This window comes from Anomaloglossus baeobatrachus, chromosome 1 (genome assembly GCF_048569485.1).
Source record: "Anomaloglossus baeobatrachus isolate aAnoBae1 chromosome 1, aAnoBae1.hap1, whole genome shotgun sequence".
In the NCBI taxonomy this organism is placed as follows: domain Eukaryota; kingdom Metazoa; phylum Chordata; class Amphibia; order Anura; family Aromobatidae; genus Anomaloglossus; species Anomaloglossus baeobatrachus.
The window spans coordinates 955671887-955694448 of record NC_134353.1 but is presented as its reverse complement, the minus strand read 5'-3'; the positions used below and the strand labels follow the sequence as shown (position 1 = coordinate 955694448).

General features: G+C 52.1%; 1 protein-coding gene across 1 annotated transcript in view; it reads right to left on the bottom strand.

The window, feature by feature from the left end:
- Positions 1 to 21325, bottom strand: part of LOC142257456 (uncharacterized) — a 68719-nt gene extending 47394 nt beyond the window's left edge. Inside the window, exons 1-7 of the mRNA XM_075329577.1 lie at positions 21207 to 21325; positions 10018 to 10329; positions 9834 to 9929; positions 8586 to 8762; positions 8380 to 8503; positions 8231 to 8298; positions 7927 to 8029 (exon numbers count right to left, since the gene is read on the bottom strand). Of these exons, the coding sequence (XP_075185692.1) occupies positions 7927 to 8029; positions 8231 to 8298; positions 8380 to 8503; positions 8586 to 8762; positions 9834 to 9890 (529 nt within the window). The 5' untranslated portion in view covers positions 9891 to 9929; positions 10018 to 10329; positions 21207 to 21325. The remainder of the gene's footprint in view (positions 1 to 7926; positions 8030 to 8230; positions 8299 to 8379; positions 8504 to 8585; positions 8763 to 9833; positions 9930 to 10017; positions 10330 to 21206) is intronic.
- Between the last annotated feature and the right edge of the window lie 1237 nt (positions 21326 to 22562).

Sequence of the window (22562 nt, the reverse complement as noted above, 5' to 3'; positions counted from 1 at the left end):
GCGCAAGGGTGGATTTGGAAGCTTGCGACCCTTTATGCTGACCAGCGACCAGGATAAAGAGTGCATCCGAACGGCGCAGAGACGCCGTGCGGGAAATGTAGATCCTGAGTGCTCTCACCAGGTCCAACAGATGTAAACCCTTTTCAAATTGGTGAACTGGATGCGGACACAAAGATGGTAAAGTGATATCCTGATTGAGATGAAAGGAAGATACCACCTTGGGAAGAAACTCTGGAATTGGACGCAGTACTACCTTGTCTTGGTGAAACACCAGGAAGGGAGATTTGCAAGATAACGCCGCCAGCTCTGACACTCTCCGAAGAGACGTGACCGCCACCAGAAAAGCCACTTTCTGTGAAAGCCGAGAAAAGGAAATCTCCTTCATAGGCTCGAAAGGTGGCTTCTGGAGAGCAATCAGAACCTTGTTCAGATCCCAGGGTTCCAATGGCCGCTTGTAAGGGGGAATGATATGACAAACCCCTTGCAGGAACGTGCGTACCTTAGGAAGTCGCGCCAGGCGCTTCTGAAAGAATACGGATAGCGCAGAAACTTGTCCTTTAAGGGAGCTAAGCGACAAACCTTTTTCCAACCCAGACTGCAGGAAGGAAAGAAAAATAGGCAATGCAAATGGCCAGGGAGAAACTCCCTGAGCAGAGCACCAAGATAAGAATATCTTCCACGTTCTGTGGTAGATCTTGGCGGAGGATGGTTTCCTAGCCTGTCTCATGGTGGCAACAACATCATGAGATAAACCTGAGGTCCCTAGGACCCAGGACTCAATGGCCACACAGTCAGGTTCAGGGCCGCAGAATTCAGATGGAAAAACGGCCCTTGAGACAGCAAGTCTGGACGGCCTGGTAGCGCCCACGGTTGTCCTACCGTGAGATGCCACAGATCCGGGTACCACGACCTCCTTGGCCAGTCTGGAGCGACGAGAATGGCGCAACGGCAGTCGGACCTGATTTTGCGGATCACTCTGGGCAATAATGCCAGAGGTGGGAACACATAAGGTAGTCGGAACTGCGACCAATCCTGAACTAAGGCGTCTGCCGCCAGAGCTCGGTGATCGTGAGACCGTGCCATGAAAACCGGGACCTTGTTGTTGTGCCGTGACGCCATCAGGTCGACGTCCGGCATCCCCCAGCGGCGACAGATCTCCTGAAACACGTCTGGGTGAAGGGACCATTCCCCTGCGTCCATGCCCTGGCGACTGAGAAAGTCTGCTTCCCAGTTTTCCACGCCTGGGATGTGAACTGCGGATATGGTGGATGCTGTGTTTTCCACCCACGTCAGAATCCGCCGGACTTCTTGAAAGGCTTGTCGACTGCGTGTTCCCCCTTGGTGGTTGATGTACGCCACCGCTGTGGAATTGTCCGACTGAATCCGGATCTGCTTGCCCTCCAGCCACTGTTGGAAGGCTCGCAGAGCAAGATAGACTGCTCTGATTTCCAGAACATTGATCTGAAGGGTGGACTCTCTCTGAGTCCACGTACCCTGAGCCCTGTGGTGAAGAAACACTGCTCCCCACCCTGATAGGCTCGCATCTGTCGTGACCACCGCCCAGGATGGGGGTAGGAACGACTTTCCTTTTGACAATGAGGTGGGAAGAAGCCACCATCGGAGAGAGTCCTTGGTTGCCTGAGAGAGGGAGACATCCCTGTCGAGGGACGTCGACTTCCCGTCCCATTGGCGGAGAATGTCCCATTGTAGAGGGCGCAGATGAAACTGCGCGAAAGGGACTGCTTCCATTGCTGCCACCATCTTCCCTAGGAAATGCATGAGGCGCCTCAAGGAGTGGGACTGGTTCTGCAGGAGAGATTGCACCCCTGTCTGCAGAGAGCACTGCTTGTCCAGTGGAAGCTTCACTATCGCTGAGAGAGTATGAAACTCCATGCCAAGATATGTTAGTGATTGGGTCGGGGTTAGATTTGACTTTGAAAAGTTGATAATCCACCCGAAACTCTGGAGAGTCTTCAGTGCCACGTTCAGACTGTGTTGGCATGCCTCTTGAGAGGGTGCCTTTATAAGTAGATCGTCCAAATACGGGATCACGGAGTGACCCTGCGAGTGCAGGACAGCTACTACTGCTGCCATGACCTTGGTGAAGACCCGAGGGGCTGTTGCCAGCCCGAAAGGTAACGCTACGAACTGCAGGTGTTCGCTTTCTAGAACGAAGCGTAGAAAACGCTGATGCTCTGGCGCAATCGGCACGTGAAGATAAGCATCCTTGATGTCTATTGATGCTAAGAAATCTCCTTTGAGACATTGAGGCTATGACGGAGCGGAGAGATTCCATCCGGAACCTCCTGGTTTTTACGTGTTTGTTGAGCAACTTTAGATCCAGGACGGGCCGAAAGGACCCGTCCTTCTTTGGCACCACAAACAGATTGGAGTAAAAACCGTGACCATGTTCCTGAAGAGGAACGGAAGTCACCACTCCTTCCGCCTTTAGAGCGGCCACCGCCTGCAGCAGAGCATCGGCTCGGTCGGGTGGTGGGGAAGTTCTGAAGAAACGAGTTGGAGGACGAGAGCTGAACTCTATCCTGTACCCGTGAGACAGAATGTCCCTCACCCAACGGTCTTTGACCTGTGACAGCCAAATGCCGCCAAAGCGGGAGAGCCTGCCACCGACCGAGGATGCGGAGAGAGGAGGCTGAGAGTCATGAGGAAGCCGTCTTGGTAACGGTTCTTCCTGCTGTCTTTTTTGGGCGTGACTGCGTCCGCCAAGAATCTGAACCTCTCTGATCCTTTTGAGTCCTTTTGGACGAGGAGAAATGGGACCTGCCTGAGCCTCGAAAGGACCGAAAACCAGACTGACCCCTCCTTTGTTGGGGCTTGTTTTGTCTGTGTTGAGGTAAGGATGAGTCCTTACCCTTGGAGTGTTTAATGATTTCATCCAAACGCTCCCCAAACAATCGGTCACGAGAAAAGGGCAAACTGGTTAAGCACTTCTTGGAAGCAGAATCTGCTTTCCATTCTCTCAACCACAGGGCCCTGCGCAAAACCACGGAGTTGGCTGACGCCACCGCCGTACGGCTCGTAGAGTCCAGGACAGCATTAATCGCGTAAGACGCGAATGCAGACATTTGAGAGGTCAATGGTGCCACCTGCGGGGCAGATGTACGTGTGACCGAGTCGACTTGTATAAGCCCAGCTGAAATAGCTTGGAGTGCCCATACGGCTGCGAAAGCTGGCGCCAACGACGCTCCAATAGCTTCATAGATGGATTTCAGCCAGAGCTCCATCTGCCTGTCAGTGGCATCTTTAAGTGCCGCTCCATCTTCTACTGCAACTAAGGATCTAGCTGCAAGCCTGGAGATTGGAGGGTCCACCTTGGGACACTGGGTCCAACCCTTGACCACGTCAGGGGGAAAAGGATAGCGTGTATCTTTAAGCCGTTTAGAAAACCGCTTCTCAGGATAAGCGTGGTGTTTCTGGATTGCATCTCTAAAGTCAGCGTGGTCCAGAAAAGTGCTTAATTTACGCTTGGGGTATCTGAAATGGAATTTCTCCTGCTGTGAAGCTGCCTCCTCCTCAGTAGGAGCTGGCGGAGAAATATCTAACATCCTATTGATGGACGCTATAAGATCATTCACTATGGCGTCACCATCCGGTGTATCCAGATTGAGAGCGGACCCAGGATCAGAATCTTGATCAGTTACATCCGCCTCATCACCCATAGATTCGTCCCGCTGGGATCCTGACCAGTGAGACGAAGTTGAGGGCCCCTCATAACGAGCCCGCTTAGGTTGTCTGGGACTGTCGTCCGAGTCAGAATCGTCACCCTGGGGTGCATGTGACACCCCCGGAGCTTGGAAGTGTTCCAGCTGAGGGGGACCAGGGAGCAATGATGCCACAGTGTCCATGGTCTGAGTTACTGGTCTAGACTGCAATGTTTCAAGAATCCTTGACATGGTCATAGACAATCTGTCAGCAAAAGCTGCAAACTCCGTTCCTGTCACCTGGACAGCATTCACAGGTGGTACACTCTGGGTCACGTCCAGCAGAGGCCCCGGCTGTGCAAGTTGCACAGGGGCCGAGCACTGCACACAATGGGGGTCAGTGGAACCTGCCGGTAGAGCAGCCCCACATGCGGTACAGGCAGCATATAATGTCTGTGCCTTGGCACCCTTGCGTTTTGCGGACGACATGCTGTTGCCTCCTTGTAATCTAGGAGGGTATATAGCCGAGAATCACCAGCGACCGTACAGTACAAAGTATTTGCAAACACAAAATACTCAGTATACAAACGGCACAAGTGGGGGTGAGCCCTTGAGGGCTGCTTACCGCCCGCTGAACAGCGGGTATGAGGCCGTAGAATCCCGTGTCTGGGTCTCCCCGTCTCCCCTCTGCAGCTCAGCGTGCAGGCAGGAATGGCTGCCGGCGTTCTGTGAAGAGGGGCGGACCGTGGGCGTGCCACAAACAAAGAGCGGGAAACTGCGTCCTACTGTGCCTGGTGTGAGGGCTGGAGTATGTAAAAAAGACTCCAGCCCTCAGCGCTGATGCTCTGTACAGCGTCCCGCCCTCCTCCTGACTGGCAGGTGCGGAGGCGGGAACGAACGAACTAGGCCGCAAAAGCCGGGGACTGTAGTAATAAGCGCGGCCGTGATATATGCACGGCCAGCGCGGAAGTCCCCGGCGCACCACAAGTCCCAGCCGCGTCGCAGTCCCAGCGGCCGGCGCGACCGTTCTCCCCGAGTCTACCCACTCAGCTAAGCTGAAGTGAGGAAATGGCACAAGCGCAGCAGCGCTGTTGTCCCCGGCGCACTAACACACCCAGCAATGCTGCGGTGTGCGCGCGTATGCACGGGGACACAGAGTACCTTGACGGAGCAGGGCCATGTCCCTGACGATACTCAGCTCCAAATCCAGCGGCTTCTCCAGGGGCTGCGGATGGAGCACGGTCTCTGTGCCTGGAGACCGGTAAAATCCCACTTCGCCCAGAGCCCTAATGGGGATGGGGAAGGAATCAGCATGTGGGCTCCAGCCTCCGTACCCGCAATGGGTACCTCAACCTTAACAAGCACCACCGACAGAAAGTGGGGTGAGAAGGGAGCATGCTGGGGACCCTTGTATGGGTCCTCTTTTCTTCCATCCGACATAGTCAGCAGCTGCTGCTGACTAAACAGTGGAGCTATGCGTGCGTGTCTGACCTCCTTCGCACAAAGCAAAAACTGAAGGACCCGTGCTCCCACGGGGGGGTGTATAGCCAGAAGGGGAGGGGCCTTACACTTTTAAGTGTAGTACTTTGTGCGGCCTCCGGAGGCAGTAGCTATACACCCAATTGTCTGGGTCTCCCAATTAGGAGCGAAAAAGAAATACATATATACACGTTAGTAGGAAACAAGAACATTCATAAATATGTGTGTTAGTTTACATCTACTAAACTATATACCTGAGTCTTTGAAATGGCTGAATTAAGTATTTTTTGGATACTCAATTCTTATCCTCAACACTAGTATATTTTTATTGGCTCCATGTATGTCTCTAACATGTGAAATCATTTTAGTTGCACCAATACCTGTCTCTACAGAGTTGCGGTGCTCTCTAAATCTAACAAAGAGCGGCCGGATAGTTTTCCCGATGTACATTCCGCACGGGCAAAAAATGATACATACCACCATTTTGGTTTTGCAAGTGATCAGTTGTTTAGTAATATGCCAGATGTTCCCTATTTTTAGAGGTCTATCTGTGCAGTGAAACTTGCAAAATGAACAACTGCCACACTTGTAATTCCCCTTTGGGCTATATTTATGCAACCAGGTAGTGGGTGGCACATATCTTTTTTTAACCAAAATATCACCCAATTTTTTGCATTTTTTTGAAGCCTACTATTGGTCTATGTCTTGCCAAATCGGTTAGATCCCCATCTTTCTGTATTAAATGACAATTTCTGTTAATAATTGAATAAATAGTATTCTCTAGTGGACCATATTTGAAATAGTTTTGTTGTTTATTGATGTTTTTAAAATGTTTTTATAAGTTTCTGATATTTCCTCTGTGGGGTGTTGCCCTATAAGAAAGGGGATCTGACGTCATGTGTTTGTAGACCTGTTGAATTGCTTGTTAAGCACTAAACGGCCGTCGTCTGCTGTGCCGTGCATTTCCCCCTCCTCTCCCCCGCTGTTTTTATATTTTACCTGATGATGAAATAAACAGACTTTTTGTATACGGCAGCCCGGTGAGAGCCCTCCTCTTCATTTGCTTCTTATGGATGGGACTTATGCTTGGAAGGAGCACCAGTGCCCGGAGTAAAGCTGTAACTATCCCGGAGCGAGCTGTACCGGACTTTGAGTGGAAAGGTGAATTTGCTTGGAGGTCGGTCGGTGAGCTGATTAGTGCCCGGTGTTCCTTTTCTTGGATTCTTCTGTTGTTGGCTTCAGATATACATAGTGTGCATGACCGGAAGTGCGGTGACTTCTGACCATGAGCAGTGAGCCTACACCTGACGTTGGACATGCTCAATGCCGAGAGGTACGCCCGGCTTTGTATAGAGATGCAGATGACGCCTAGAAGAGGGCGCTGTCACGATTCCTCCACACAGTGCGTCTGGGAGGCAATGAAGGATTTCATGCCTACTAAGGTATTCTCATGGCTCCTCTCTGGGGTTCAAACCGGTGCTCTCTGGTTGTTTGTTGCTTTCCCTCTTGGTTGGACACTGCCTGTTTTGTGTTCGTACAACTAATGAAGGATGTTGTCTTTATTTCTTATGTTTTGCCTTCCAGTTTCACTTCTATTCAGGAGGGTGCAATTTCTTGTTTGGTTTGCCCCATTACATTTTGGGAGAAGCCATTTACACTCACTGCTCACATGCCTCAGTGCTGGTTATTTCTGGATGGATGATTGTCTGGAGTCACAGCTACTCTGTTAAAGGGGTTCTCTGGCCTTAAATGTTAAGTCGTCAGTCTCTCTTTGTGACTGCAGACTTATGCACCCTCCCAGTGCGCACACTGTGTGCTGCGAGGATTCACCGGTTTTTGAGCTGAGAACGGCGGTAAAACAACGCAATTCTGCGATATGCATTATCCCAGTCAGAATTCGACTAGTAGGCGTGGCATCACTTAATACAACGTTGGATTGGAGAGTAACTCCATCTTGTACCCATTAATGATGGGTTTCAGGATCTAAGCATTTCTGGTTATAGATTCCAATTGTTAGGCCAAGCCGATCAGTCATCCTCTGATCTCTATGGCCTTTACTCTGGAGATTGGGATTGAGGATAAAGTCCTGGCCTTTACCACCTTTAGGTTATCCCCAATAACCCAACTTCCCCGTAACCTGGTATTTCTATTTCCAGAGGGAAAATACCTTCTCTTCTGTTTGACTTCAAGAAACCCTTTATGTCAAAATAACGTATTACCTTTATTATATGGGTTACACTCTATAGGAGTCTATTTTCTATATTTGTAAAAATAAAAAGGTTTTAGATTTTTTTTATTCCGGTGCACATTCATTTTTCAAAAAAATATATTTATTTAGTCCATTGGGTCTCATGGGTGAGAGAGAAAGTCCCCTCCATTATCTAACCACCTAGAGTCCTTCTTTGCTACTAAGCGCAGCATCTTAAGGGGTAAAGATGAGGCTCAGCGTTATCTCCAATCCCAATCAGTATGGCGGGAGCCCGGCTGTCAGTCACTGATATTGGGGTTTATGTCTCCATATTCTTTATAATGTTATCAAACACTAACATGAGTGTAATAGGAGACGATGGCTTCTTAGTCCCAAATTGGACAAATACTTTTTCTTCATCAGGACTGACCGCGGATGATGAAGAAACCGGCTGCAGTCACATTAGTATAATTCATCCCCGGCTGTATCTTATCATCCAGATTATAAATCCACAACCTGTGACATCACATAACAGTATTGCATCATAAAGGAGCAAGATTTTGGCTAAAAAAGTGACTATACATCTAAGAGCCTCACCGGGGCGGTGATCTGTAGGAATCCCCTCGTTACTCCGCTGATCGCCCCTCACATTTCTCTCTGGAGAATTAATATTGCTCAGATCTTTATCCGGGTCCAAAAGCTGCAAAACAAAATATTGTAAAAGTCCCCAGGAATAATGGAGATAAGATCCGGACATGTGAGGTCTGTGGTCAGCTGTGATCCTGCCGTCTCCACCGCTCTCATTACACAAGTATAAAACATCTAATACTGGAGGAGAAAACAAGACTGAACACAAGGAGGTCACAGCCGTCTACACCTCATAGGGGAGATCTCCATCTACCTGAGGATCCTGTGGAGGAGGAGGAGGAGCGGGACATCTCTCTGGGGTCGTCCTCGTACTGGAGAGACCTGCAGGAGACACAGACAGGACGGACATCATTATTACATACAGATAATTATAGGCCGGGTGTATTCAGTCCTGTCTATTACCTGGTGATGTGCGGGGCTGGGGCTCCTCCATCAGCACCTCCTTGTACCGCTCCTTGTGTCCTTCTAGATACTCCCACTCCTCCATGGAGAAATAGACGGTGACGTCCTGACACCTTATAGGAACCTGACAACACAATGATACAGTCATCACCCAGAATCCTCCAGTGCTGTCCTGTATAATGTCCTAACATTCCCAGCAGTGTCACCTCTCCAGTCAGCAGCTCCAGCATCTTGTTGGTGAGTTTTAGGATCTTCTGGTCTTTGATGTCCTCATGTATCCGGGAGTGAGGTGGAGGCCCCGGGATTGGGCTCAGGGTTCCTCCCCGTCCTTCACACACAGGGGCCTGACAGCGATCACTAGAGGTCTTCACTACTATGTAATCCTGAGTGTGGAGACATTAATAATATCACTACAGACATTTCCAGAGTCCATCACCTCCCCGGTCATATCCTCTGTTATTCCCATAGATAATGATGTAATGTGATGACATCAGAACCTCTCACCTCCCCGGTCATATCCTCTGTTATCCCCATAGATAATGATGTAATGTGATGACATCAGAACCTCTCACCTCCCCGGTCATATCCTCTGTTATCCCCATAGATAATGATGTGATGTGATGACATCAGAACCTCTCACCTCCCCGGTCATATCCTCTGTTATTCCCATATATAATGATGTAATGTGGTGACATCAGAGCCTCTCACCTCCCCGGTCATATCCTCTGTTATCCCCATAGATAATGATGTAATGTGATGACATCAGAACCTCTCACCTCCCCGGTCATATCCTCTGTTATTCCCATAGATAATAATATAATGTGATGACATCAGAGCCTTTCACCTCCCCGGTCATATCCTCTGTTATCCCCATAGATAATGATGTAATGTGATGACGTCACAGCCTCTCACCTCCCCGGTCATATCCTCTGTTATTCCCATAGATAATGATGTAATGTGATGACATCAGAGCCTCTCACCTCCCCGGTCATATCCTCTGTTATTACCATAGATAATGATGTAATGTGATGACATCAGAGCCTCTCACCTCCCCGGTCATATCCTCTGTTATCCCCATAGATAATGATGTAATGTGATGACATCAGAGCCTCTCACCTCCCCGGTCATATCCTGTTATCCCCATAGATAATGATGTAATGTGATGACATCAGAGCCTCTCACCTCCCCGGTCATATCCTCTGTTATTCCCATAGATAACGATGTAATGTGATGACGTCACAGCCTCTCACCTCCCCGGTCATATCCTCTGTTATCCCCATAGATAATGATGTAATGTGATGACGTCACAGCCTCTCACCTCCCTGGTCATATCCTCTGTTATCCCCATAGATAATGATGTCATGTGGTGACGTCACAGCCTCTCACCTCCCCGGTCATATCCTCTGTTATCCCCATAGATAATGATGTCATGTGGTGACGTCACAGCCTCTCACCTCTCCAGTAAGATGGGAGATGAGCTCCAGGGTGAGGTGAATGATCCTCGCCGCCATTTTGCCTCTTTTCTTCAGAGGATTCTTTATTGGAGGAATCTGAATGGAGAAAAGATGAGAAGATGAAATAACGGAGATTTCACAGGAAACAACTCGGAGAAACGTTTCCAGAGAATCCGGTATTTACCCTTATTCCCGGCTTCTGCCTGTAGGTGGCGCTGCACTTGCTCTGTGGCCAGCACTGGGGGCGCAGGCGCAGTGTGACATTAGTGTGGCTGGGACTTGTGGTGCCGCCCAGCAACGAGTCTGTGTCTCTGCAGAGCGCTGGGATCTGTAGTTCTCCGCTCTGTGCTGGGGGAGGACTCGTCCTGCAGATTTCCTGAAGGGATGACGTCACCGAAAGGGGCGGGGCAGAGCTGTGGGCGGGGCAGTGCTGTGGGCGGGGCAGTGCTGTGGGCAGGGCAGTGCTCGGGCTGTGCAGAGCGGACGGATCCTGACCCTGAGGTGGAGAAGATTAAGCTTTTCCTCATTAGTAGGATAGCTGCACATGAGCGTTTTTTGCCTGTAGGCAAAAAAACGCAAACTGCATGTTACTGGATCCTTTTTTTTTGGCTTCCAATGCATGCCACCACTAGTGACCTGAACGTTTTTTAACTGGATCCGTCTACCGGATCCAGCATAAAAACGGACCGTTCACTTGCGTTCGCATGCAGTTTTTTGGCTTATTTTTGACGGATCCGTTTTTTCTATGTCATCTGCCATTCAGCTCTGCTATATGGCCGCTGACAGCAGACACAGACAGAGCCGCACGATCAGAATGAAGTCGGATGAACTTCACCCGACTTCATTGTCATCCCGCGGCTCTGGCTGTGTGGCATGGCCTGATTTTCCCGAGTGACAGAAGTGATCGGCGCTATCAGCAGTGCCGTCACTGAGGTCACCCGCGGCCACAGCAGAAGTCCTCCCACTGAGATCTGTGGCCGCGGGTAACCTGAGTGACGTCATCGCTGATAGCGCGACTCACTTCAGTCGCTGCGGGGAGCTCATAGAGAGGGGTCGTGCTCTGTGACCGCTCTCTGTCAGATTCTGATGTAGCAGAGGTGAAAGCGTCGTGGGACCTCGGTGGATTACGTCGGACATGGAAGGGTATTTGGGGACTTTAATAAAGTGGTGAAAGAGGTTGTTGTTTTTTGTCATTTATTACAAATAAAGGATTTTTTGGATGTGTGTTTTTATTTTCTTTAACTAACAGGTTAATCATGGAAGGTATCTTGGTGAGACATCTGCCATGATTAACCTAGGACTTATAACAGCTATGGGCTGCTGCCATTAACTCCTTATTACCTCGATTGCCACCGCACCAGGGCAATTCGGGATGAGCCGGGTAAAGTCCCGGGACAGTCGCATCTCATGGATGCGGCTATTCTGGGCGGCTCCAGGATGATATTTTTAGGGGGGGGCTCCCCATAATGTGGAGCTCCCCATCCTGAGAATAACAGCCTTCAGCTGTGTGACTTTACCCTGGCTGGTATCAAAATTGGGGGGGACCGCACGCCGTTTTTTTTAATTATTTATTTTACTTCATGATATAGACCCACCCACCGGCAGCTGTGATTGGTTGCAGTGAGACAGCTGTCAATCATCGTGGAGGCGTGTCAGACTGCAACCAATCATAGGCGCCGGTGGGCGCGGAAAGCAGGGAATACAAGATTGAATAATGAGCGGCCGGCAAAAATACTTAATTCAGCCATTTCATAGACTCAGGTATATACCGTATTTTTCGGATTATAAGACACACTTTTCCTCCCAAAAATATAGGAGGAAAATGAGGGGTGCTGGGTACTAGCATATGTAACAAAGATGGCTCCTACATCCTGGCCAATGCCCAAGAAGATGAGAAACAGAGGAATTCCCAAAGTTTGGAATAACCAATCCAGCAGAGACTATGACAAATTCCTATACGTCCTGAGTCCAGCCTGTGATATTTGATTGGACTATATGTTGTCTACACCCTTTACTAAATTTTCTGAACAATAAACTGAGGCAGAATCTCTGGCGTCCGTCATGGAGAAGGTTCATAACTGACTCATAGTCCGTTATTTTATTCTTTCTCGTGTGCACACACGATATTATAATCTGAACACTGCTGTCAGACCTCAAGAGATCTGTTGTAGTCTCACCTCAACACCCTCCTGGGTTTACAGTCTACAGGGTAATGAGGGTGGGGGAGACAAATATACACTGTAACAATCAACTTTACAAATCAATACGTAGAATTAAGCCATGTTGGACATTGGCGACAATGAAAGATAAAAAATCTCTTGTACCCGAGTCCCCTGCGTTTTAGGTGTAAAAATTGTATTTCTGCATTTACCATAAATTTTTCTCTCATTGAATACATTGGAGGACACCGGAGGATGATGTGGATTACACCGCACTGTTCTCTCCGTCTCTAAGGTGGGACGACGGGGAATATTAAGGAATATAATTTTATATATATATATATATATATATATATATATATATATATATATATATATATATATATATATATATATATATATATACATACATACACACATATACACACACATATACTGTACAGACCAAAAGTTTGGACACAATTCCTCATTAAAAGTGTTTTCTTTATTTTCATGATTCCAAAAATTGTAGATTCACATTGAAGGCATCAGAACTATGAATTAAAACATGTGGAATGAAATACTTAAAAATGTGTGAAACAGCTGAAAATATGTCTCATATTCTAGGTTCTTCAAAGTAGCCACCTTTTGCTTTGATTACTGCTTTGCACACTCTTGGCATTCTCTTCATGAGCTTCAAGAGGTAGTCACCGGAAATGGTTTTCCAACAGTCTTGAAGGAGTTCCCAGAGATGCTTAGCACTTGTTGGCCCTTTTACCTTCACTCTGCGGTCCAGCTCACCCCCCAATCCATCTCGATTGGGTTCAGGTCTGGTGAGTGTGGAGGCCAGGTCATCTGGTGTAGCACCCCATCACTCTCCTTCTTAGTCAAATAGCCCTTACACAGCCTGGAGGTGTGTTTGGGGTCAATGTCCTGTTGAAAAATAAATTATTGTCCAACCAAACGCAAACCGGATGGAATAGCACGCCGCTGCAAGATGCTGTGGTAGCCATGCTGGTTCTGTATGCCTTCAATTTTTAATAAATCCCCAACAGTGTCACCAGCAAAGCCCCCCCACACCATCACACCTCCTCCTCCATGCTTCACGGTGGGAACCAGGCATGTAGAGTCCATCCGTTCAACTTTTCTACAAAGACACGGTGGTTTGATCCAAAGATCTCAAATTTGGACTCATCAGACCAAAGCACAGATTTCCACTTGTCTAATGTCCATTCCTTGTATTCTTTAGCCCAAACAAGTCTCTTCTGCTTGTTATCTGTCCTTAGCAGTGGTTTCCTAGCAGCTATTTTACCATGAAGGCTGCTGCACAAAGTCTCCTCTTAAAAGTTGTTCTAGAGATGATAAGGTGTGTCCAAACTTTTGGTCTGTACTGATTATATATATATATATATATATATATATATGTGTGTGTGTGTGTGTTAGTAAGAAACAAAAGCATTCATAAATATGTGTTAGGCTACATCAACTAAACTGCCTTATTTTTCGTTTTATAAGACGCAACTGATTATAAGACGCACCGCATATTTAGAGATAAAAAAAGGTAAAAAAAAAATAAAAATGGGGTCCGTCTTATACTCCGGTCTTGTCTTACCAGAGGGGGGTGGCAGCAGTGGTGGAGCGGGACCACAGGTGGCAGAGGCTGTGCTAGCAGCGGCGTCAGGTTAGTGGTGACAGCGGCGGGTCAGTGGTGACAGCAGCAGTGGCGGGTCAGTGGTGGAGCAGGCCGGGACTGCCACTCTGGGCGGGAGGGCTGGTCGCTGTGTGGACTGCGGTGGCTGACTGTGCGGTGAGTGTCGCAGCCTGTCTGCAGTTGCGGTTCAAATAATGGCCCCCGGAGCGGTGCGTGCGCAGATGGAGCTCTCATCCAAGAGCTCCATCTGCGCACGCACTGACTCCCGAAGCGGCGCTTGCGCAGATGGAGCTGTCATCCAAAAGCTCCATCTGGGCACGCACTGATTCTCAGCGCCATCATTTGAAACCGGGACTACAGACATACTGGGACACTCACCGCACAGCCAGCCACCGCAGTCCGCACAGCCGCACAGCCACCCACCCAGAATGTTAGCCAGCAGGCCGCCCACCCGCACAGAGAGGCCGCCCGCACGCAGGGAAACGCACCCGGCCGTCCGCACGCAGAGGCACGCACCCGGCCGCCCGCACGCAGAGGCACGCACCCAGCCGCCCGCACGCAGAGGCACGCACCCGGCCGCCCGCACGCAGAGGCACGCACCCGGCCGTCCGCACGCAGAGGCACGCACCCGGCCGCCCCCGCACGCAGAGGCACGCACTTAACCGCCCCCGCAGGCAGCGACACGCACCTGGCCGCCCCCGCACGCAGCGACACGCACCTGGCCGCCCCCGCACGCAGCGACACGCACCCGGCCGCTCCCACATGCAGCGACACGCACCCGGCCGCCCCCGCACGAAGAGCTGCACAGACAGCTCCCCGGTAAGCTATATTCGGATTTTAAGACGCACCCCTCATTTTCCTCCTATATTTTTGGGAGGAAAAGTGTGTCTTATAATCCGAAAAATACGGTATATACCTGAGTCTATGAAATGGCTGAATTAAGTATTTTTGGTTACTTAATTCTTAGGCTACATTCACACGACCGATCCGTTTTTTGTGGTCCGCAAAAACGGTCCTTTTTTTCACGGATGCGTCTGTGTGGCATCCGTTCCGTATACGGTCCGTGTGCCTTCCGTTTTGTTTTTTTTTTTGCAGACCGCAAAAAACGGAAGTAGCAAGGAAGATAAATAGATGAGTAGATATAGAGATGGATAGATAGAGATAGAGACAGAGAGATAGAGGGATGAATGAATGAATGGATATAGATAATGGATAGACGAATCGATAGATGAGAGACATATATAATGTCCCACCCCCTTGCATATTCTAAGCTGGCACCCTTTAGTGACTTTCATGTGGCACTAAAGGGTGCTTAAGGCCCTGTCACACAGAGATAAATCTGCGGCAGATCTGTGGTTGCAGTGAAATTGTGGACAATCAGTGCCAGGTTTGTGGCAGTGTACAAATGGAACAATATGTCCATGATCTCACTGCAACCACAGATCTGCCAAAGATTTATCTCTGTGTGTGACGGGCCTTTAGCCTTGTATTTAGCAAAAAAAATAATTAAAAAAAAAAAAAAACCCAAACACGTGGGGGTCCCCCCTATCTTTTGTAGTCAGCTAGGGTAAAGCAGACGGCTGCAGCCTGCAAACCAGGGCTGTGGAGTCGGAGCTCATTTTGGTGGAGTCGGAGTCGGTATAAAATGCACCGACTCCGACTCTTAAAATATATAATACATTGGGTGGGGACAGGAGTGCAATGCAGAATGTGCTGAATATTTTACTAAATATTAACAGTTAGTATAATGCTTATATGTAAGTGAAAAATGTATTGTAGTACAATGTGAACATCAGACATTTAATAATTTTTATGATACAATAATCAGGATATTTGGATAGAACATAAAATATATTTATTAGAATACAACTTTAGAACACAAAAAACTAATTGTAAATATGTAATATATATATTATATATATACACACACACACGATAAATACACACACAAGATATATATGTAATTTACTGTATATTATAATGTATTACATATTTACAAGGTATTAGTGTTTTGTGTTCTAAAGTTGTATTCCAATAAATATATTTTATGTTCTATCCAAATATCTTGATTATTGTATCATAAAAATTATTAAATGTCTGATGTTCACATACACATATTCATGTACTGCAATACATTTTTCACTTAACTATAAGCAATATATGTAGGAGTCGGAGTAAGAGAAATTGAGGAGTCGGAGTCGAAAGTTTGGCTTACCGACTCCACAGCCCTGCTGCAAACCACAGCTGACAGCTTCACCTTGGCTGATAATCCAAAACAGTGGGCACCCCACGCTGTTATTTTACATTAAATAAATAATTTCAAACAAAAAACACGGGGTCCCCCCCAAATTGGATCATCAGCCAAGGTAAAGCAGACAGCTGTGGTCTGGTATTCTCAGACTAGGGAGGTCCACTGTTATTAGACACTCCCCAGCCTAAAAATAGCAGGCTGCAGCCGCCCAAGAAGTGGTGCATCCATTAGATGTGCCAATCCTGGTGCTTCGCCCCAACTCAACCCGTTGCCCTGGTGCGGTGGCAAACAAGGTAATATATGGGGTTGATGCCAGATGTGTATTGTCACCTGACATCAAGCCCTGGTGTTAGTGATGTCACGCGTCTATCAGATACCTGATATCCCGAACACAGTCAGTAATAAAAAAAAAATAGACAACAAAAAAAGTATTATTTGAAAAAAACACTCCCCAAAACATTCCCTCTTTCACCAATTTATTGACAAGAACAATCAAATCCGGGTCCGACGTAATCCAATAAGGGGGTCCCACGACGATCCATACCATAGTCAATGTCCCAGTCAATGAAGAACTGAACATTCCCCATTGGCTGGGAGAGCAATGCAGTGACCTGAGCTAACATCAATAGGTCAGCCCAGGTCACTGCAGGGGATGACGAGCGCTGCTATCAGGAGGTTAGATGAGATCATTACCTGCTGTGACGATCTCCTGCTCTCCTGACGTCACGCTGTCACTGACTTCTATGCCCGCTGCGTTCACAGCGAAGAATCGCGGGAGCCTGTGACGTCACCACTAGTGACAGTATCGGGCCGCCCGCAAGACGTGACGTGAGAGCGCAGCGGGCATAGACGGCAGTGACAAGCGCTGACGTCGGAAGAGCAGGAGATCGTCACCGCAGGTAATGATCTCATCTAACCTTCTGACAGCAGCGCTCGTCATCCCCGCGGCTGCACGCACTGCAGTGTGAGAAGCTGCTGATACTGCAGGGCAGGCAGACACTGACACACTGCAGTGCGAGCCGCCGCGGGGCTGGCAGGGAGCCGGACACAGACTGCAGCGGCACCCGAGAGAGGTCACACGGAAGCGCTTCCATGCGGCTTCGGGGATTTGGCGGGCCCATTGACTTGTATTGAGTCACGGTCCGTTATTACAGAACAGAATAGGACATGTTCCATAATAACAGAACGGACATATGGCATCCGATGTGTTTTTTTGTAGGATCGAATGCACATGGAAGTTCTTCCATGTGCCATCCGATCCTACACAAAAGACATTGAAAAGATGGTCCTGTCCATGGGTCCACAAAAAAACAGGAACTGACCAGGACAAGCGGTCGTGTGAATGAGCCCTTATCCTCAAGAAGGGCAGGGTCCGCTCCCCTCTGTTATCGTCTGTCAGTGTTATATATTTGTATCCCCGCCCTACTGTCTCCTCCCCATTACCCTGTAGACTGTGAGCCCCCGAGGGCAGGGTCCGCTCTCCTCTGTACCCGTCTGTCAGGATTGGTCTATTCACTGTGCGGGGTCTGTCGCTCTCTCTCCCCCATGTGTAGTGCGGGGTCTGTCGCTCCCTCATGTGTAGTGCGGGGTCTGTCGCTCTCTCTCTCTCCCTCATGTGTAGTGCGGGGTCTGTCGCTCTCACTCCCCCATGTGTAGTGCGGGGTCTGTCGCTCTCTCTCCCTCATGTGTAGTGCGGGGTCTGTCGCTCTCTCTCCCTCATGTGTAGTGCGGGGTCTGTCGCTCTCACTCCCCCATGTGTAGTGCGGGGTCTGTCGCTCTCTCTCCCCCATGTGTAGTGCGGGGTCTGTCGCTCTCTCCCCCATGTGTAGTGCGGGGTCTGTCGCTCTCTCTCCTCCATGTGTAGTGCGGGGTCTGTCGCTCTCTCTCCTCCATGTGTAGTGCGGGGTCTGTCGCTCCCTCTCTCCCTCATGTGTAGTGCGGGGTCTGTCGCTCTCTCTCTCCCTCATGTGTAGTGCGGGGTCTGTCGCTCTCTCTCTCCCTCATGTGTAGTGCGGGGTCTGTCGCTCTCTCTCCCCCATGTGTAGTGCGGGGTCTGTCGCTCTCTCTCCCCCATGTGTAGTGCGGGGTCTGTCGCTCTCTCTCCCCCATGTGTAGTGCGGGGTCTGTCGCTCTCTCTCCCCCATGTGTAGTGCGGGGTCTGTCGCTCTCTCTCCCCCATGTGTAGTGCGGGGTCTGTCGCTCTCTCTCCCCCATGTGTAGTGCGGGGTCTGTCGCTCTCCCCCCCCCCCCCCCATGTGTAGTGCGGGGTCTGTCGCTCTCCCCCCCTCCCCCCCATGTGTAGTGCGCGGTCTGTCGCTCTCCCCCCCCCCCATGTGTAGTGCGCGGTCTGTCGCTCTCCCCCCCCCCCCATGTGTAGTGCGCGGTCTGTCGCTCTCCCCCCCCCCCCCCATGTGTAGTGCGCGGTCTGTCGCTCTCCCCCCCCCCCATGTGTAGTGCGCGGTCTGTCGCTCTCCCCCCCCCCCCCATGTGTAGTGCGCGGTCTGTCGCTCTCCCCCCCCCCCCATGTGTAGTGCGCGGTCTGTCGCTCTCCCCCCCCCCCCCCATGTGTAGTGCGCGGTCTGTCGCTCTCCCCCCCCCCCCCATGTGTAGTGCGGGGTCTGTCGCTCTCTCTCCCTCATGTGTAGTGCGGGGTCTGTCACACTCTCTCTCCCCCATGTGTAGTGCGGGGTCTGTCGCTCTATCTCCCTCATGTGTAGTGCGGGGTCTGTCGCTCTCTCCCCCATGTGTAGTGCAGGGTCTGTCGCTCTCTCTCCCCCATGTGTAGTGCGGGGTCTGTCGCTCTCTCCCTCATGTGTAGTGCGGGGTCTGTCGCTCTCTCTCCCCCATGTGTAGTGCGGGGTCTGTCGCTCTCTCCCTCATGTGTAGTGCGGGGTCTGTCGCTCTCTCCCTCATGTGTAGTGCGGGGTCTGTCGTTGCACCCTCCATAGTGGGTCTTTATAGTGGAGAGTATCGTAGTGAGGAGAAGATGCTGAATACCATGAAACTGGTGACAATGAGGAAATAATGTTTTGTTATGAAATCCCCGGGGTCTGATTCCTGCACAAAAGCTTCCGAATACGAGGAAAACAGACGCAGACTCAGAGAAGGTCACACACACTCCGGGACCCCTCAGTGATGACCCCCCACAGGTCACACACACTCCGGGACCCCTCAGTGATGACCCCCCACAGGTCACACACACTCCGGGACCCCTCAGTGATGACCCCCCACAGGTCACACACACCCCGGGACCCCTCAGTGATGACCCCCCACAGGTCACACACACTCCGGGACCCCTCATTGATGACCCCCCACAGGTCACACACACTCCGGGACCCCTCATTGATGACCCCCCACAGGTCACACACACTCCGGGAGCCCTCATTGATGACCCCCCACAGGTCACACACACTCCGGGAGCCCTCATTGATGACCCCCCACAGGTCACACACACTCCGGGAGCCCTCATTGATGACCCCCCACAGGTCACACACACTCCGGGACCCCTCATTGATGACCCCCCATAGGTCACACACACTCCGGGACCCCTCATTGATGACCCCCCACAGGTCACACACACTCCGGGACCCCTCAGTGATGGCCCCCCACAGGTCACACACACTCCGGGACCCCTCAGTGATGACCCCCCACAGGTCACACACACACTCCAGGACCCCTCAGTGATGTCCCCCCACAGGTCACACACACTCCGGGACCCCTCAGTGATGACCCCCCACAGGTCACACACACTCCGGGACCCCTCAGTGATGGCCCCCCACAGGTCACACACACTCCGGGACCCCTCAGTGATGGCCCCCCACAGGTCACACACACTCCGGGACCCCTCAGTGATGGCCCCCCACAGGTCACACACACTCCGGGACCCCTCAGTGATGGCCGCGCTCCCCCCACAGGTCACACACACTCCGGGACCCCTCAGTGATGGCCGCGCTCCCCCCACAGGTCACACACACTCCGGGACCCCTCAGTGATGGCCGCGCTCCCCCCACAGGTCACACACACTCCGGGACCCCTCAGTGATGGCCCCCCCCACAGGTCACACACACTCCGGGACCCCTCAGTGATGGCCGCGCTCCCCCCACAGGTCACACACACTCCGGGACCCCTCAGTGATGACCCCCCACAGGTCACACACACTCCGGGACCCCTCAGTGATGGCCCCCCACAGGTCACACAAACTCCGAGACCCCTCAGTGATGGCCGCGCTCCCCCCACAGGTCACACACACTCCGGGACCCCTCAGTGATGACCCCCCACAGGTCACACACACTCCGGGACCCCTCAGTGATGACCCCCCACAGGTCACACACACTCCGGGACCCCTCAGTGATGACCCCCCACAGGTCACACACACTCCGGGACCCCTCAGTGATGACCCCCCACAGGTCACACACACTCCGGGACCCCTCAGTGATGACCCCCCACAGGTCACACACACTCCAGGACCCCTCAGTGATGGCCGCGCTCCCCCCACAGGTCACACACACTCCGGGACCCCTCAGTGATGGCCCCCCACAGGTCACACACACTCCGGGACCCCTCAGTGATGACCCCCCACAGGTCACACACACTCCGGGACCCCTCAGTGATGACCCCCCACAGGTCACACACACTCCGAGCCCCCTCAGTGATGTCCCCCCACAGGTCACACACACTCCGGGACCCCTCAGTGATGACCCCCCACAGGTCACACACACTCCAGGACCCCTCAGTGATGGCCCCCCACAGGTCACACACACTCCGGGATCCCTCAGTGATGACCCCCCACAGGTCACACACACTCCGGGACCCCTCAGTGATGACCCCCCACAGGTCACACACACTCCGGGACCCCTCAGTGATGACCCCCCACAGGTCACACACACTCCGGGACCCCTCAGTGATGACCCCCCACAGGTCACACACACTCCAGGACCCCTCAGTGATGGCCGCGCTCCCCCCACAGGTCACACACACTCCGGGACCCCTCAGTGATGGCCCCCCACAGGTCACACACACTCCGGGACCCCTCAGTGATGACCCCCCACAGGTCACACACACTCCGGGACCCCTCAGTGATGGCCCCCCACAGGTCACACACACTCCAGGACCCCTCAGTGATGGCCCCCCACAGGTCACACACACCCCGGGACCCCTCAGTGATGGCCCCCCACAGGTCACACACACTCCGGGACCCCTCAGTGATGACCCCCCACAGGTCACACACACTCCGGGACCCCTCAGTGATGGCCGCGCTCCCCCCACAGGTCACAGAGGAGTCCCCGTCTCTACAGCCCGCGCTGCCCCTGCACAGAGGAGCCGGGGACACTCACAGCTGCAGCAATGAGGCCGCTTCTTCTGCTGGGATGTAGCGGAGGGGATGTGCGGGGTTTCCCGGGGCAGGCAGCGGGGGCCGCCTCTTGTGCTGAGGTAGAGTCTAGATCCCAGTGGTAGAGGGACCTCTGTGACGTCACGCCCATGTGACCGGCCTGTTGTGTGGGAGGGGCCTGTTGTGTGGGAGGAGCCTGTAGTTCCCGGCAGTCACGTGCAGCAGGACGTTCCCCTCTTCCCTGTCTCTGCTGTTTCTATCCCGGGGTGTGATGTAACAGGAGAGGCCGCATCTGATGGAGCTTCTCACATTGAGCCTCAGGGGGAAGAAAAAGGGATTGTAGCTCAACGTCTCTGGCTGCAATAGTCTGCAGCAGCAGGTGCAATGCTCTATCTGTGGGGGGAGAGAGAGGGTGCGATGCTCTGCCTGGGGGGAGGAGAGAGAGGGTGTGATGCTCTGCCTGGGGGGGGGGGAGAGAGGGTGCGATGCTCTGCCGGGGGGGGGGAGAGAGGGTGCGATGCTCTGCCTGGGGGGAGGAGAGAGAGAGGGTGCGATGCTCTGTCTGGGGGGAGGAGAGAGGGGGGGTGCAATTCTCTGCCTGGGGGGGAGGAGAGAGAGGGTGTGATGCTCTGCCTGGGGGGAGGAGAGAGGGGGGGTGCGATGCTCTGTCTGGGGGAGGGGGAGAGGGTGCGATGCTCTGTCTGGGGGAGGGGGAGAGGGTGCGATGCTCTGGGGGAGGGAGAGAGGGGGTGCGATGCTCTGCCTGGGGGGGGATGAGAGAGAGAGGGTGCGATTCTCTGCCTGGGGGGGAGGAGAGAGAGAGAGGGTGCGATGCTCTGCCTGGGGGGGGAGGAGAGAGAGAGAGGGTGTGATGCTCTGCCTGGGGGGGAGGAGAGAGAGAGAGGGTGCGATGCTCTGCCAGGGGGGGAGGAGAGAGAGAGAGGGTGCGATGCTCTGCCTGGGGGGGATGAGAGAGAGAGGGTGCGATTCTCTGCCTGGGGGGGAGGAGAGAGAGAGAGGGTGTGATGCTCTGCCTGGGGGGGATGAGAGAGAGAGGGGGTGTGATGCTCTGCCTGGGGGGGAGGAGAGAGAGAGAGGGTGCGATGCTCTGCCAGGGGGGGAGGAGAGAGAGAGAGAGGGTGTGATGCTCTGCCTGGGGGGGAGGAGAGAGAGAGAGAGGGTGTGATGCTCTGCCTGGGGGGGAGGAGAGAGAGAGAGGGGGTGTGATGCTCTGCCTGGGGGGGAGGAGAGAGAGAGAGAGGGTGTGATGCTCTGCCTGGGGGGGAGGAGAGAGAGAGAGGGTGCGATGCTCTGCCTGGGGGGGAGGAGAGAGAGGGTGTGATGCTCTGCCTGGGGGGAG